Source organism: Takifugu rubripes, chromosome 21 (assembly GCF_901000725.2).
Source record: "Takifugu rubripes chromosome 21, fTakRub1.2, whole genome shotgun sequence".
Classification (NCBI taxonomy): domain Eukaryota; kingdom Metazoa; phylum Chordata; class Actinopteri; order Tetraodontiformes; family Tetraodontidae; genus Takifugu; species Takifugu rubripes.
The window spans coordinates 5,098,311-5,116,581 of record NC_042305.1 but is presented as its reverse complement, the minus strand read 5'-3'; the positions used below and the strand labels follow the sequence as shown (position 1 = coordinate 5,116,581).

Sequence of the window (18,271 nt, the reverse complement as noted above, 5' to 3'; positions counted from 1 at the left end):
TTGTTGGCTGCAGACCTGCATTGCCTTCAGCATCATCATTTTATTGATAATAAAGTTAGAGCTGTTATTGTAGAAGAAAAGGAACAGGAATGTATGTGAATATGATTAGGGCTTTCTCTCCTGAATGAATAACAATAGTAATAAGAATTAAAAATAATATTGATGTAGGTTGTTTGAAAGATCAAGGTCAATGTCCCCCGGGTATCCAAAACATCATCAAAATGTCATCACCTGTTCCTTGGCCCATGAGCAACATTTCCTTAAAAAAGAAAATCATTAAAATCTATTCATAACTCTTAGAATTCTTTTGTTCACAAACAGAAAAACGACAGATAAATGCCAGCTGTCATACTCTCCTGACCAGAGATGAAAAAAAATAACAATAACAATAATAATGATAATAACAATAATAATTTATAAATAATAATTTATAAATAATTATAAATTACTGGTCCTGTTTTTACATCTTCACCAACTTTTTAAGTTTATGGTCACAGTTTTTTTTCCTGTAAAATATTGCAACTGCTTGTACCGGTAATAGAAACATCCCTGATCTGATCACAGGACGGTACGTTATGTTGTAAACACTACACCTTTGAGGAAAGTGGAGCAACATGCAACGTCTGCAAGATGGGGATTACGTGCATTTGCCAACCGAGAAACAAGCAGCCAGCACAATTCTCCCCGTATACTGCAGAAACTCAGGCAAAAACGAGTCCGTCGATGTAGTTCTGTCTGATATAACATAGACGAGGACTCAACAGCCATATACGGTATGTTGTTTCAATACTAAGAGCTCCAGCAGTATTGAGCAGGCCATCTCACACACATGGGCCATGGCACAGTTATGTCTATTTTAGTGACCAATCCAATAATATAGAATTTTTCACTAGTTCTGAACTATGTACAAAGTTTCCCAACTTTTTCCAATCATACTAGTGCCTCAAAGCAGGTAGCTTCCTGTCATTGGTAGGTGGTGCTGTATTAATATTGATGCATAGATCTGTTCATTGGTTCAATAATAACAAAAAACCCTTAAGGGATCATTTAGGCGCCTTTTTTTCCAGAAGTATCGGATGGGGACTGATATCAAAAGAATAAAAAAAGTGATCGGAACATACCTAGTTTATAATATGCTCTTTTACCAAAACCATAAATGTATGAGTATTATTATTATTATTGTTGTTATTGTTATTATTAATTTATTATCATCATCATTGGTAGTAGTAGTAGGAGTACTGTTGACTCACATTTCCAGCCAATAACATTACCATTAACTTATAACTGACCAGAACAGATGATTGGTGGATCAATTTTACAAGATGTAGCAGGAATAATGAGAAAATAATTTGTCAGATTAAGTGATAACCATTCTAGCAGCCAAGTTACAAAAACATTTTTTTTAACTAATGATCTGAATTAACGAACATTTACTAGGACGTTAGAAACTAAATCTTAATCATTGTAAGAAAGAAAACAAGATAGAAATGTTTATGGAGTGTCATAGAGACATTCATCACTATTTAGCATGCTCTCGATTAGTACAGCAACATTCAGACAACAGAGTAACCGTGTTTACACCTGCAGATGCCGAGTGCATCAGTGCATCACTGCGAGTAATCTTGCCCAACGGCCAGTTTGTTGTAACATAAAAAAATGCAGTTTAAATGTCACATAATGCTGTACATGACATCCTCCTTACCATAGCTCAGCTGGAATGGAAACGACAGTATTATACCATCGAGAGGAAGTGTAAAGTCCCAGACCTGGTCAAATGATAGTGTCATAGCCTCACGTGTTGTTTATGGCTTTCAGACGCTGCACAATAAGAGCCTGACTGGTGTCCTGCAGCTCCACCTCCTGGTAAGATCAGGACCCATTATAATTCTTCGTAATCTCTGTCATCTCTTTTAATTGATGCTCCTCCCCCCAAAAAGTCCTCCAGTTCATCCACTTCTGTTTTCTTACTGCGGGACTTCTTTTTCTTTTTCTCCCTCTCCTCTGCTATAACAACATCATCTTTTTCTTTCTTCTTGTGTTTGTGCTTCTTCTTGCTCTTTTCATCTTCCTGGAAACAGCATCGTTGCATCATTATTACCAAATTGATGTGAAAGGTTCTAGAAAATGTTCACAAAACTAAAAAAAAAAAAATCATATTCGGAGATTCATAATATGAAAAAAAAAAACACTCAATGCATAATAAATCATACTCTTAACCTCTTTGCCTTTCTTCTTCTTTTTCTTTTCTTTGAAGGGCTGTTTGCTTTCTTTCTCTGAAAGAGGAATAAAACAAGGAACTTTAGCCAGCAAGTAGTTATAATGATTCAGGTGTGGCCTCCTAGAATTTAAATCTTCCAGTATTAATTGTAACATGTTTACTCGCGTGTTATTTACAGTCACATAAAGCTACATGTTGTTTATGCAGCAATCTGGACAGAAAGTAAAAGGCTGATCAAAAATCATCATGTATATTTAGCTGTGTGTCTCAGGAACGTTCATCATCTTACCCTCCTGATCCTCACTGCTGTCTTTGGCAATTGCTTCAGCTTCATCTTGGATGCCCAATCCAAACAGGTCTGTGTCATCATTGTGTTTAAAGGAGATGCTGGTGGGTTTTTGGACCTCCAGCACCTTTCCTAACTGCATGTCATCATCAGACAGGTCAGAGAGAAGCTCGTCCCTGACTGGAAATGTATCCTGGGAAGAATGCAGACATTTTCACAAGTCTAGAAATGGAATTTTCATGTGTCAGAGAGACACAAGTGTAGTCAAAGCAGTAAAAAGAGTCAACGTGCTTGTCTCATTACCTTCACTATCCTAGGTGTATCTGATGCTTCAGACTCAAAGTCTGGGTCATCCATGACAAACGAGAGCATCTGCTGGGCTACCGGAGCATCGGGGTCCGTGTCCGAGTCATCAGCTTTGTGTGGACCTCCTTTCTTCTTGCTCTGTTGTTGAGAGAGTGGTTCTGCTGGAGTCAGAGAGATGGCAGCAGCAGGTGGGCCTCTGGACGCCGCAGTTTTTGAAGCCACCTTCATTTTCGTGGTCTGAATCACAGATCTGAAATGTTAAGACACAATGAGATGTATCAGTATCTTGTTTGTTGGTACGGTGGCAAAATCCACGCTTTAGAAGGATTTTCACTCAGGAAGACAGTTGTGCTGGCTGTATTTATGTATGAAACTATCATTCCACGACATGTCAAAATGAGTTCCGCACTCTTTTTTCCTCCAACCATTTAACTGTGTCAGGTTTCTATTTCCCCCCACCTATATATATATATATATATATATATATATATATATATATATATATATACCATCCTGAGTGTGTTTCCTCATTTAGATTTATTTTGGACAGATTTTGTCTGGACTCATTTTTCATGCTGTCATTATTGAACTACCGAAACAATGAAAATAAAATCCTTAACTCATTTGTAAACTGTTCAAGATATGCATCAAAGTCCAATTTTAAAGAATTTCAAAATCTGATTTGCATCACCTGACCTGATGAAGTCATATCCCCATCTTGCTTGTGACAACCTTACACATATGTGGATGCAGTCATGACCTGGAGCTGCTTCAGCAACAGCAACACAGGCTCAATGACGTCATCTGAACCGACTACTGAATTACTTTTAATACAAACCAAAATCACTAAAATGACTGGAAGCACAATGTGTCGAGTATATTTTCAATATTTGTAGTAAATTAAACATGTCTGAGTTGAAATAGTTTTAAATGTAACGCTCTCAAATGATAAATTATTGAGAGAAATGACTGATGCTGGCTCTGAGAAAGTGATGATCCTACTGGGAGGATTCTGAGGAAATAGCGATAGGCCACATTTACACTTTCAGGTCAGGTTCACTGTCCAGGTCATCAAGTCTTCTGCTGGGAGCTTCTTCTTCATCACTGGTCAGGGCAATATTTTTGCTCTGGGGGAGAGTTTTCAGCTGCGAAAACCCAGGCTCCGAGTCATCGGGGTCCAGCTCATCCTGAAACCTAGAAACTAAGGGGTTTCCTCTGTTTTCAGCATCACTGGAGAGAGAATGCAGGATGTAACCGTGAGGAAAAAACAGGGACACAACTGAAGACATATAATCAAATTGAAATACTGTCTACTAAATAGCCACCAGACAAACTAAACCATAAGTTATCAAGCTCCAAGAATAACAGTGGCTGCAACTGCAACCACTCTGGAAAATTTGATAACAATTTTATTTGAAGTACAAATCCCTGAGCAAAATGACCAATATTGTCTGAGCTTCAGAAATACAATAAATGTCATCACCTGTCACTGTCCACTACGGCAGCAGAAGCTGCATTCTGAGGCACCTTGGTCTTGACCGGTAAACTGTCCTCCAGGAAGCTTTTATCCAGCCGTTCATCTGGTACAAAATCATCCACACTCTGCACCTTAGAAGCACACACTGGTGCAGCCTGGCACTCTACAAACAGGAAGTATATAGCAAAGTAGCAACAAATATATGAATACAATTCCAACCCTTTACTCATTCATTTTTTATAATCATGTTATTTGATGTGTTACATTCCCAAACTCGAGTCATTTTGATTGACCAAGCGTAAAACTATAGAAATTATATTTATAAATTATATTTCTGAAGAGAAAAGGCAGGAGGTAGGCTGACAGAAAATTAGAATTTGCCAAGATTTGGTTTATATATTTTCCATGGCATCACACAGATTGAAAGAATTATTCTTAACCACTTTAACCTTTTCGGGGTCATGGGGAGGGTACCCAATGGGCGAAGGCAGGGTCCACCTCTGGATTAGTCGCCATTTCATCGCAGAGCCCTATGTGAGCAATTGTGGGTTTGGTACCTTGCTCAAGGGTACCTCAGCAGTGCTCAAAGGGTGTTCTGGCACCTCCCCCTACTACCACATCACCTTCCATGTTCTGTCTGCACTGGGGCTTGAACCAAGAACTCTCTGCTTCTAAGTCCAGTCCCCAACAGACAGATCTCCCACCACCCACACTATTATCTCTGATACCTGATTTTCAAGTTTTTGTATTATAATTAATTAGAATTATATATAAACTGCTGAAGAAAAGCTGATAATGTCATTTGTTTATGGCCACAGCCCTTGAAGAAAAGCACTTTATTTCAATTTGACGATGTACTCATAAATGATTGTCATGCCAATTTCAAACTTCACTGCTATTCTATACAAAAATCCCAACAACAAGGAAGGTGCAGTTAAAACGTTTTCTCTCACTAAACTGGTGGGCACTGCCACATCTCCTTGTGTTGGAGTTACAATTACCTCCAAGGGTATGATAAATGCTGCATTCAACAGCTAATGAGACCTGAATGGATAGAACATTTGACATTAAAGTCTAGAATGTCACCTGGTGCAGAAGCAGGAGCATCAGATGCAGGTGGAGAACCAAACCAACGAGAAATGAAGCTACGTTTTTGGGTCACCAAGGCTGAAGCTTGCAGGTGTTCTGGTGACTGGGCTGACGGCAGCGATTCATTAGCAGGTGAAGTTGTCAAGGTGACTGCTGCTGAGGAAGGTGGGATGGAACACACAGGCATAGAAGGTGACTGTGGTAGCACCTGTGAGGACACAGGGGGCTGTGGAGTGCTGGGACTGGAGCTGCCAGTTGAGGCCCCACTGGGGGGGATGATTGGAGATTGTGAGCCAGAGGAAGGACTCTGACCATTGGCTGAACCTTTATTGCGAGACTCCAAATTCTCCAGGAAGCTGCAGAAATTAGGAAAGGACAATGAGTAAACTGGAATAATGTCCAGGAGCAAGTCAGGTCAGATGATTTTTATAAACATCAGATCTAAGAAAATAAAAGACCGCACATATCATAGTTTTGATCTTCAGTCTCCTGCTGGACAGAAAGTTCCTCTAAGGTGGCGTCGATGTCCAGTTGGTTGGTCTCCAGCTGCCTTAGAAGAGTTTCTCTCTGATCACACACACAGGAAACAATGGAATGCCTAAAGGGTCCTGAACAGATCCTGGTACATTTGCATTTATTTTTGCAGCAACATTGTAATATTGTAGGTAACAAGGCTTTGGAATCTGATGGGGCTGCATACACACCAAACCTGTCATAAAAATGCACACGTTTGTCTACCGGTAAATCAAGCACAGGCTAACTCTGAAACAGGGCCTTTAAAGAGATAAATTGGTAATAACGAGCCAGTGAGGTTAAACAATATTGGCTTGTTTTTTGACCCGAGTTGGTTTGTGAGCGCCCTTCGGGTGGTGACTGAAACTTTGTGTTGTGTGAAGTAGAATAAGGTAAAACATTCACCTGTAACTGCAGGAAGGGGATGTTGAAAAATCTGTGTAGGTATTTCAAGCCAAACCCATTCTTCATGGAGGACTCAGCATAATGGATATAAGATGATCCCAATGGTCTGCAAGACACCAAACAGTGGAAATATAACATTTTCTAACATAGACATGTAGATGTACAGGAACGTGAGTGCCCAATGGTCTGAGGTGAGTTTATAAATTTCTAGAATTTACAAAGAATTCAAATCAGCGACTCAAATGAATTCAAACTTTATATAGAATGATCTAACTTTGTGCATTCATGTCCTGGTATGGTTGCTTGGTTGGTATCCAAGTTTCTAATTTTACAAGGCTAATAGATTATTAGAAAATATTTCTGCAATTGTGCAGCACAGCTGAAAACTGAATGGATCCCATTATGGATCATAAACTGAATTATGGCATTCTCAAGTTGAATAAATGTAAAAAATATATTTTTCCAGTGGCTGAGGTCAGGGGTCTCATGCACATCTATTCACAGGCTTCCTACACTGAGCTACAAGAAACTGAGTTGTATTGTAAACTGTGTAAGTTCCAGTACCTGTTTAGTCCAGCAATCAAGTCTCTAATGTCATCGGGGAGAATGACGCGGTGCTCCCCCATGTCCCGGTAATTTCCCAACACACACACAGGAACATGAGTTGGGACTTTAGGCAGTTCCCTCAGGATGTAGTTAAATGTCCTGCAATTAGCAAAATCATAATGGTTTTATCAGTGGAGAGGCTTCATAGCCTAAATGTACAAAACTACAAACTCATATCCACTATATTAAATCTTTTTAAAATTTAAAAATTCTATTGAGTCAAAGTTACTATTAAAACTCTGTTTTGAACATTTATGCTCACATATTTTTTTATTTTAATCAAAACCGACAATACTGGACATCTATTTTCAGCTTATTTTAAATTTTGTACAATTTATTAGAATAATTACAAAGATAAATAAATACTGTTCTTTTTTTGTGGAATTCCCAAATATAAAAAGGAGAAAACTTCAAATGTGTGTCAATTTATCACTAAAATGATTTGCGGATTTGACACACTGCTTCTCCCTGATACTGCGCCTCATTTTAGGTAGAGACAGCAGAGGGAAAATACTGGCAGAGTCCAGTCTGGTGGAGCTGTGAGGGAAACAACACCGAGTGGAAACCTGCAAACTGACAGCTCATCTGTCCATGAATAATGTAACTGCTGAGACACACGAGTCTTACCACTGCTTGGTGATGTCAAACATCATGATGACTCCATTACAGTTTTTGTACACGTCCAGGAACTCTGCATCCAGAGCAACCTCATCTGACTGTGATACAAGCAGATTACCACCATTCACTATGTTTATTCCGTTATGATCAAGTATGAGACATGAATTGTAGCCTGATGACTCTTGAGGCCAGTAGAAATGTGACAATCACCTCCTGGGGTTCATTCTCCAGTTTCAGGTTGTCTCCCCGTCTTTTGCCTTTGCCTGAATTAACACATTAGAATCACAGAAAATAAATCACACAAAACACTCCTCTTTAGTAGCCAGAGGAAGCATTTCTACACAAAGAGAGCTGAAACAAAACTGAACATCAAGTAGGAGTTGAATTTCTAATCACCCTATTATTTTACACCACACTGAGAACACAAGGACCAAGTCAGGGTGCAGACAACTACAACAGCCTGTGAGTGACAGCAAAATTAGCATTAAAATTGTATTTCATATGGTTCGGTTGCTGTACCACAGCTATTATAGGATGCAGTCTGTGTCGGAGCTTATAGTTACATTTCCAATAATATGAGAACAAATTAGGTAACTTCTGGAAAAGAACTCATTTTATTGTCACACTACTGTGAAAATTCAGTAGCAAAATGATCAGAAATCTAACACAAAACTCAGTTCTTAAAAAATTATGGATATTCTGGACAAAACCTTAAATAGACATGATTAAATAAGATGTCAACCTTTTGGACATATGTACAGTTGAAAAGAGTAGAAAGACAATATGTTTAAAGCAACAAGCTGTTTCCTTTTAAATTTGACATGGCAACACATTCCAAGATGCACCCTTGAATGGGTTGCCAACATTTGGGGTAAAATATAGCACAAATACTAGCAAAGCACTAAACTTGGGTCTAAAACAGCCTGAAGACAAACGTGTAGGGAGGTAGGGCAACCCACTGCACACATGCTAAAGGCCAAACACTGCAGCAGTGCTCACCAGCACACTCAGAAAGAGGATGTTTTTGTCCTGAAGTGTGGCAGATGTGCAGAGAGGACAATATTAAAACTGGAGGCCTGAATGGAAAAAGTCATTTCTCGCTGTAGCTCAGCAGCATGTGGAGCTCTTTGGTTTGTCACTCACCTTTGTCTACTACATCCCACACCTCCACCTTCACCACATCATCAGTAGCTGAGACAGAAACAGAGATGAATGCATTATTGACGCTGTTTGGTCTGAAGGATGATCTGCAGCTAAAGCTGTTAACAAACACTGGTGCTTCTGGGATGTGGGGATCTAAAAAATACTGCTGCAGACTACAGTTGGTTAGCTACAGCACAGGCTAAATGGTGACATTTTACCTTGATATGGAGCCACTGAAATACATAACCAAAAACATTCATCAAAACACATTTGGTGAATAACATGTGAAAAAGAATTGGCATGAGTTATAACATTTACTTTTGTAATTCCAGTGGATACTGGTGGCTTGGATCTCCTGCGTGGGCAGGTACTCCTCCACAAACTTCTTGCCCTGCAACCGATGCCATAAGGTGCTCTTTCCAGTGTTTCGATCACCCCGGATCACTATTTTCACTGAAGAGGAAATCACACAGCAAATAAGAGGCAAACATTTCAAACTGGGACCGGAGATCCTGTGTAAACATTGAAGGCAAAGAACCTTGATCAGTCTGTTGTCTTACAAAAATGGACTGTTGTACTGTGGAACCTCCAGTAGCATTGAAATTTAAGTAATTTGGATGAGTGTCATGTTTCCATTCATGAAGAAAGCACAGTGAGCGTCCTACTGTGAGGTTTTAATGATTCTCAACATGTTTACTTAGGTTTGCTTCATCTAGTCCTTCTAAACTGGTTGGGATGTTACCCATACAACGGCCAAATATCCAAATATTGTTATCGGCCAATATTCCCCTTGTTGACTGACATTGGTCTAGTAAATTAGATAGAATTCACCGATTTCAGGCATTCACCCCAATAATACACTGTCGTGTTTACGACTGCCTTGTGTGTCCACTGCGTCCTAGGCCTTCCACCAAAATTTGCTTCATCAACTTGTACGACAGAATTTGTCCTCTTTCAAAGGCAGTGTAATGGTGCGCTGAATAACTTTAAAGCAATGAAATTATTTTATTAATTCACAATTAGTGCATCCCTGTAAACTGATTATTTTTAAACTTGGTATATGGCAAAAAAAAGTGCAACGATTGCAGATTCATTCCCTGGTCACTTATGCACACTTAATGATTTTGCCACTAACAGGATGGCAGGTTACAAATGATAGAGTTAAGCAGCTTCCCAGTGGGAGGACGTGCATCTTTTAAAGAAATGCACACGTCATCATTAATGGCTGAAGAAATTCCTCACTATTATACTGGACTCCTTTGGCGAAGCGTCTCTGAAGGCTCTGGTTCATGGACTGCAGCCCAGCAGGGATGTGTCGTTCCCTGAGCTGGCCAGACTCAGAACCCACCAGTTTCTTCAGAGCCGACAACATCTCGATAGGCTCTCACAAGCTTGTATGAGCAGAGGACAGTTTAGATGACGGAGGAGTCTGACACAGTCTCAGAAGAATTATATAGTCCATGCTGAAAAAGTAATGAGAGATTTCATTATCCTCAGATCATAAAGGCGATTAAATTGTAATAACATGTTGATTAAAAAAAACTGACCATCATCTGCATCATCAAGCAGGGCTATACACAAGTATAAAAACTAAAATTAGTGGTTTAATGTTGTGGCAGGAAAGGAAATTCATTATGCAGGATCGATATGCAGCTGAAGATTAAACGTAAGTGATAAAATAATCGACTTCTAAAGCATTCATGCATTGAAATCATATTGACAATTTTCCCTGAAGGGATACAGAATATATTATTAACTACCTTCTTCAGAGTTTATTATTAGCAAAGGTACACTGGTATCCTGTCAGACTCCAGTACAGAATATCAAACTGTGCAATAATGTGAAAACACAAAACATTTATTTTTAAGGAGAAATATTCTCCCTTAACGGCACATGCTAGCATTAGCTTACTACTCTGCTGCCCGAGAGGTTAACGTATGGCGGTACATTAAGTCTGCATAAACGTGTTTTAAAAAAATTACACCAGTGGGGTGTCCTAAAAAGATACCAGGCTCCAGTAACGATGTAGTGTGTTTTGATAGCGAGAAAGCATAAATTATATTATGGTTCTGCTCTAGCTAAAGCTAGCCCGTCAATCGGTATTAGCTTAGCTTTTCCCCTCTTGTGACAGGCAGCTAAGCGGCAGCTGGACCTACAACGTTAGTAACATTAACAAGAAAAACTCACAGTTGCACAGCATAACCAAAGGCCGCAGTCCCGGCATTTTCCCCAAGCACCCGTCAGTCCTCCATCCGTATCCTGACAGCCGAAATTCAGTAACATTCCTTTGCAAAGAAAACAGCTGCGCTGATGTCCGAACGTCAAGTGGAACACGTAAACGCACCACTTCCGCTCAAACTTTTCAAAATAAGGTCAACCATGGTAAAAAAAACCAAAAAAAACAACTATTACTACTAGTACTACTACTGTTACTACGAATAATAATAACAACAATAACAACAACAATAATAACAACAGAAAAAATGTTATTATTATTATTATTATTATTATTATTATAACTGTATGCTTTAATGAAGCATAAAGACAAATCACGGGATTCCCAGAGGGTGTTAGCATGTGCTACTCACATGTCCATTCATTGGGGGCTACGGGTTTGGTTTTATTATTTGTTTGTTTCTAGCAAGAAATCCTATGTGATTTGTGTATATTAAAATTATGATCCAGCTTAAAGTATCAATAGGAATCCCCGACATCATTAGCTATATTTAAAATGTTTGTATTGAGAAGTTTTCCCACAGCGCCATCTAGCGTCAACTATAACGCCCTGCTTCTGGACATAGCATCCTTTTGAAGCCCCTTACGTCCTACACTGTCATCGCCGCTGTGTGTGCACGGACAGCATTTTAATACTAGCAGGAACCTATTTTAATTACTTGTCAAAGTATAATGCAGTGCACCTAACAACGGTGGTATTATTCCATTAAGTCGCAGGAGTTTTCCTGAACACGCACCGCGGATCACCAACCTTGTTCGGGGGGATAATGGCTTCACAGGAGCCGTCTCCACCGTCTTCCCTCGAGGGCAACAAACCAGGATTCCCGAAGAAAATTCTGGCAAACAACCTGGAAAACAAACACTTGTGTAAATCGTGCCAGAAGGTCCTCAGAAGGCCGTTACAAGCTCAGTGTGGACACCGTTTCTGCTCCTTCTGTTTTCACAAAATAGTGAGGTGAGTGCTGTTATTGTTGCCAGCCAGCTAGCTAAACCCCCACTTAGCATCACCTGAGCGCCCCGTCTTCATCCTCACTCAGAATATACATAATCCAAAACGACTAATTTTCTCTGAACTTTACGATGGCAAGTTGCAAAGAGACGAGATTCAGCAAACGGGTGGTTGACCAGTTTTCCCAGTCTAATGTCAAGTTTCGTCAGCTGTGCCTGCTGTCTGTCCATCAGCATCTGGTTGTGAGTGTGCACTTTAAAGCTGGTACGTGACTAAAACCACACGGTTTCCCTGTGTAAATCTTGTCAAAAGTAGACAAATGTTCAATGTTTTGAAGGGTTGAGTGACTGAAACGGTCCTCATGTTACTGCTGTGCTGTGTTGGGGTGGGCTTGTACGCCAGAGACGCGTTTATCATTTTACCACAATGTTTAATTCATTGTTCCATTCACAGGTATATTAGGTCGGTTCGTTTCATTCATGGCCTTAGCAGTTTCTCTTTATGTGTTGCTATTATTCAGCCTGTGGTGGGTGTCATCATACATCCAGTGGTGAGAGCGGTGGCGGAGAGACACTCCAGTGTTCCCAGTTTGTGTGCATATTGTGCAGTGGTCAGACTCATGGCCATGTTTCAGTTTGTCTCTGATGGTAATTGGTTTGAATCTGTTGGTCCTGGTTTAAATGTACCTGTAGCACCTCCCAGGGAAAATCCAGGGTGTGTTTGTTGTATTGCTGAAGCAGAACAGCAGTAGTGTTTATCCAGGGATGAGGAGAGGAATTTGATTTATGGCTGCAGATCATTCGTCACTCCTCATAATGACTACACGACTACAATAACATGAAAAAAATGAAGCACGTGTTCCTCAGTGAGAAGCTGTTGATGGATGTGATGCTTCAATAATTAGAGCTTTTAGAGTTCCTCACATGTTCTTGGTCCTTGCTTTAACTCTCTGCTGTTGTAATGCAAGTTCACGTCACAAGCTAGTTTACATGGACAGAATAACAAGAAAATGTTCTAAGAATTTTGACCTATATCTCAGGCAGGTTGTCTCTAATGGTAATTACAAAATGCACTCCCATGTCAGACACAATCTACTATAAATTGCAATATTTTATCTCTTGATTGTCTGAAAGGAGGACTTGGTGTGCTTGCATTCCCACTGGGTTGTGGAAGTTGAAGCATACCTGCTAAAGTCTCATACTTTATAGTTTTGCATGATCTTTACATTAGCTGCCCTTGAAATCATGAATAGATTTCAAAATGCACCTCCTGACCACGAAGGTCATCAGCAGCCAAGCTCCTTTGTGTCTGGAGAAGCTGAGAGCATCAGATCATCCCCGTAGACTGCTCCACTCTCAGAGTGCTGGTTTACTCATGGTTACCAGAATGAACAGTCAAATGGGGGGCCTGGACTCACTTGCTGTGGAACCAGCTTCCTGTCCAGGTGTAGGAGGATGACTCCCTCTGAAGCTGTAACCCTTCCTCTATGAGAAAGTTTATAGTCAGTAATTCTGAAGCTAGTGTCATTATTATATTTATTAATGTTCATCATTAGAACAGGAGTTGCTAAAATATTCCTGCTCTTCATTTTGAATGAGAAACTGAGAGGAATATAAGATAGGTGGAAGGTCAGTGGCTGCTACAGGCATGTGTGGTGCCAGCCTGTCTGTCCCAAACAGAGAATGCTGACCTTGGATTCAGCAGAATCCTCTAGCATGTTCCCTTCAGCACTGCTTTGTCTACAGAAAGAATGGAAAATGAGAGAGGAGGGTTATGCAGGTAGCGACAAAAACCCAATTGAAAAATGTTCCTACCATCACCGTATAACTTCAGAGATGGATGATTAAACTCAAACTAAGGGGCGGCGATTTTAGAGATCTGCATAACAGCTTAACAGCCCGTTTGACTATTAAAGCTTCACTGATTCTTACAAAAAGAACAAGTGCTTCATAATTAATAATAGTCAGAGTAAAACAGAAATCACTTGGAACCAAGAACCTCCTGCTTCTCAGCCCAACCCACAACAGACTGAGCTACTACCTCTTAAACAGGAGAGCCCAGGGTTCAGAAACCCCTGCTAGCATCAGAAATACAGAACCAGCACTGAGGACCTATTCCCTTAGAGCATCCTGTTCTGCAGTGCTACAGTCTTCACCTGCTGCAGTACTTTGTTTGTAGCCAGCATAGCATGCCTCAAAGCATTAAGCTGTTTCTCCAAAACAAAGTGTCTCTATTTTATCTGCATGCAATCCATGGAAGTTTGCTGCATACTTAGAACATTCAAGGATGGCCTTCAACGGTGCAGTGGTAAAACACCACAGATCCGGAGTGTCAGAAATTAAATGTGGAATAGTCAGTGTGATGAACAGTGCTCCACATCCAGTTACTGTCAGAATCACAGTCAGGGTATGAAATGTGACAGTCATCGAGGTTACACCTTGTCTCCGAGAAGGAAAAGATATGTTTCTCTCTGTCTCATTGCTATGGCTCCAAGCTGTGGAGATTTTGTCCTCAGTGACGTCAGATCGTGCTGAGCTCACAAGCAGGAGGAAAAGTAGAAAAATGGCTATGCCCCTATTGGGCCCTCCCTGCCACTGGGGCCAGCCAGCACCACATTGCATGAATAAATTGCACTGCCAATCCGCGTGTTCTTTGAATGAAGACTTCAAGAAGAATAATGCCAATTTCAAAATGTATTTAACAATAGAATTAATTCAAGATACAAATACAACAGAGCTCCGGGCCAGTTCATAACCCTGCAATAACAGAGTCAATTGTCAGGGCATGAAGTCTGACAACCTAACTATCCCTTGACCCAATCTTTTATAGAAACACAGATGCAAATTATCAATGCTAATTCAGTCCAATCCAGTCCTTCTTCTTGGATGACCTCGTCTTCTTCTTCCAGTCCCATTGGATGCTTACACAGTCCTTGTTCTCCATTGTCCCAAATGGCCAGTTCAAAGTTCACCTTCTTGCAGAGGAACTTATCAACACCAGTAAACTATTTTGTCGCGTTTTACGATGGGGGTTTAACTCTTTCCATCTGACTGTCTCCTCCTGCCTCCAACTGTCTAAACATCATTCATGTCAAGGAAGAGTCAACTGACTGCTTATCTTTATTCCACTTACTAAACATTCTACCATTCCTAACTTCTAAAGTGCTTCTAACAGAAAACAGAAACATATGGTACAACACATGATAATAAAATAAAGACAATTCTCTTCACCAGCAGCACCTGGTATGGTTCTTTCCACCTAGGAGAAAGAGAATCCTTATCCAAGGATTTAATTAGTACATAATCATGACACTAAAATGGTTGAATGGGCTCAGCTGAGGTTTTGGGGAGCCTGTCAGAAACCTGTGAATAAAACTTCTCGCTCAGGCATCTCACCTACTTGGTCATATACCGTATTTTCCGGACTATAAGTCGCACTTTTTTTCATAGTTTGTCAGGGGGTGCGACTTGTACTCTGGAGCGACTTATATAAATACATTATTACAGAATTTCATATTTTCATTATTTTCACACTGACAGCAACAAGAGGGCGCTCTAGGCGTGTGTACCTGAGAAACGAGTTCCTTTAGCGACGCAGAAGAAGAAGCGGTGCTTCGTCTTTGGAGTTAGACTTGATTGTTTGGTAAACTTTCTTAGATGTTCTTTATGCTATAGTTATCTGAATAACTGTTAATATGTTACGTTAACAAAGCAGATACGTACTCAGTTCGATTGTGGGTCATGTAGCTGAATTTGTTATGTTAGCATACCGTAACGCTATTGCTAATCCATACTAATGGATTGCTAATTGCCTTTCAAGATGAAATGTATGTTCTTGGTCTTTATTATCAAATAAATTTTCCCCCAAAATGCGACTTATTGTCCAGTGCGACTTATATATCTATTTTTCTTCTTTATTATGCATTTTTTGGCTAGTGCGACTTAAACTCCGGAGCGACATATAGTCCAGAAAATACGGTAATCATCAGTCCACATTAAAGTGACTGTGTGTGGAGATGGTCAAAGGTTGACTTGCCCCTTTTAACATAGACCAGCCCATCGATGCCTCATGAAGTTTTATCCCCATTGTGATGTTTGGTGTGCTGCAGACTGAATATAGCACAATGGGGCTTGCGTCCGGCCAGTTCAGACCTGTCGTCACCATTACCTTTGGCATTTAAAGATAAAGATACATTTTATTGTCAGTTCACTCCATGTTTTGAATATACAGATGAACTGAAATACCATTTTTCTCTCTCTCTCTCTCTAGCTTATCGTGCTGTAAAACTAAAATAAAAAATGAATAGAATAGCAAGAAATATAAATAAGGCAAAAAAAGGATAAATAAGGTGCCAAAAACAAGAATGTACATAGAGTGCAATACAGTGAAGTGAGGTAGGTTGCTAGAATAATACAGTCAGGTTCCTTGTTTTTCCCTCTTTGTGCAAATTTCAAGAGTTTGTGGAGTGGTCGCTCTTCAAGTGCAGATGTTTAAGGCAATTTTGCCCTTGATGTTTGAGAGTTTGTCCTCTCCACCTGTCCTGAGCTCTGAGGATGATAGGGAACATGTAACTGCCATCACCGCTGCTAGACTCTGAGTCAAAGGCTGGGCCTCGGTCACTTTTCACCCTCATGCGTACTGCAAAACAGGGGATTATTTCTTTCACCAAATTTCACAACTGTCTTTGCATCTTGTTTTCTGGTAGCATAGGATAGTTTTGGTATAACCTTAAGCTCGGCATATGTACAAATCTCTTTGCATATGACAAAAGGCGATGGCAGATGATCAGGTTTAATGAGGTTTCCAGCCCTGCTGACAGATCATAAGTGTTTACCAATGTTTTCTAAATGTGTGATAGCTGGTTCAAACCACTGAGAGTGAACTATCTCATTTATCTCTCAATTTCCAACGTGAGTTGGTCGGTGTGCCGCACAAGCCAACACATGGACAAGAGACCAGGGGCAACTCCATCAGAGTGGAGCAACAAGATAGACTCCTGCTGAGCACGTTTCCATGTCCAAATCCTTTTCTCCTCACTATCAGCGTGGGTTTGCAATGCTGCCACATCATTTACAGAGGACACAACAGGATCAGGAGGTTAAGTAGAAACACGTTAATAAACCAAAGAAGTTGAGGAGTTTGGCTGAATCAGCTCATGCATGTTTCAAGGGACACAGAATCAGAACTATTATTGTGGGCTTCATACGTAACAATAGTCAATCTTTTAGGCAACAGAATAGTAGCCAACGAATCTTTGATTAGTTGATGTTTGATAATGTTGATGGAGACCTTTGACGAATTATATACCACCGGACGATACCCATGTTTCTGGACCAACAGGCCAGAAGCTAAACCCTCTTTCTCAGTTGCACACAGATGGAAAGGCTGTGTGTAGTCCAGCAGGTCCAGTGCTGGTGTTGAGATTAAAGCACTCTTTAAATCCACAAGGATCTTGCGCATTTCATCTGTCCATTGTCCTGTAGGAGGAAAATGCTGCAACATAGCTGCTCTCTAAACAGAGTCAATAGCGGATCCATAGTCACATTCATTGACAAAAATAATTAGTCATGACTAAGAAAGGGTGGCAGCCTGGTCCATGTCAACTGAGGCTACATTAATGTGAATGCAAACAGATTCTGGCTATCTGGATGGAGAAGCAAAGAGAAAAATGCAGAACTCAGATCAACGACTGTGAAGTACTTTGAAATTGAGGCACAGAGGCCAAAATAGAATATGTGTCAGGCACAATTGGAGCTGTAGGTACAACAATGTTATTAATAGTTTGCAGAGCTTGAACAAGCCTCCTTTCATCACATCTGTTTTGGGACAGGGAGAATGGGAGTGTTACATGGACTGCTCATCTCCACAAGCACACTCTGATCCAAGAGGGACTGAATTACACCCTTTATTGCTGCTATTGCTTTTTGGGGTAATTTATATTCTGTTATCATTGGAAGTTTAGAATTAGGTTTGAGTTTAACAACATGAGGCAGAGCAGATGTCACAAATCCCACATGCTTGGTCCATAATTCATTAGGACCTTCAGAGGAATCAGAGGGTGGCCCATACAGAAGAGGAAGAGGTATTCTCCGTGGAATAAAAGTGCTGTGGGGGAGAGAGACACTGTGGAAGTCTCAACCATTCACTCCTCAAAGACGTGACAACATCATTCTGAAGACTGCAGACTGTAGCACCTTCTTATCATATCACTCACTTGTTTCCTGTCTTCACAGCAACTTGAGGCGACACATCAGGAAATCTGTATTAAATCTGTTGTTCTCTTGTCAATTGAATTGGCAAATAACACCCTTCAGGCCCAATAAGAAAATAATTTTCAAGGTCAACTGGAATTGTTTTTGTAGGGAAAAAGCCACTGAATCTTTGGACTCGACAATGGATGGAGAATACTTGCCAGGATGAAGGTTT

General features: G+C 40.3%; 2 protein-coding genes across 5 annotated transcripts in view; one reads left to right on the top strand and one right to left on the bottom strand.

Annotated features, from left to right (window-relative positions):
- Nucleotides 1-786: 786 nt before the first annotated feature.
- On the bottom strand, nt 787-11,752 carry rabl6b (RAB, member RAS oncogene family-like 6b). 3 transcript variants are annotated; one of them, XM_011619410.2, is made up of 18 exons: nt 11,648-11,752; nt 10,849-10,946; nt 10,209-10,232; nt 9,904-10,124; nt 8,980-9,114; nt 8,662-8,709; nt 7,729-7,781; nt 7,528-7,616; nt 6,859-6,999; nt 6,295-6,400; nt 5,840-5,943; nt 5,374-5,732; nt 4,294-4,450; nt 3,852-4,040; nt 2,808-3,060; nt 2,508-2,697; nt 2,218-2,273; nt 787-2,068 (listed from the first exon to the last, which is right to left on the bottom strand). In XM_011619410.2, exons 4-18 carry the CDS (start codon nt 10,031-10,033, stop codon nt 1,880-1,882), a joined length of 2,199 nt encoding a protein of 732 aa, XP_011617712.1. In that variant the 5' UTR covers nt 10,034-10,124; nt 10,209-10,232; nt 10,849-10,946; nt 11,648-11,752; the 3' UTR covers nt 787-1,879. The 3 variants fall into 3 exon arrangements, with proteins under 3 accessions (XP_011617712.1, XP_029685552.1, XP_029685553.1); XM_029829692.1 differs by lacking the exon at nt 10,209-10,232; XM_029829693.1 differs by lacking the exons at nt 10,209-10,232; nt 11,648-11,752 and having other exon boundaries at nt 9,904-10,052; nt 10,849-11,004.
- Nucleotides 11,642-18,271, top strand: part of LOC101075779 (TNF receptor-associated factor 2-like) — a 19,769-nt gene continuing 13,139 nt past the window's right edge. For both annotated transcript variants that reach the window (XM_029829695.1, XM_029829694.1), the window contains exon 1: nt 11,642-11,851. In XM_029829695.1, coding sequence (XP_029685555.1) covers nt 11,664-11,851 — 188 coding nt within the window. In that variant the 5' untranslated portion in view covers nt 11,642-11,663. The remainder of the gene's footprint in view (nt 11,852-18,271) is intronic.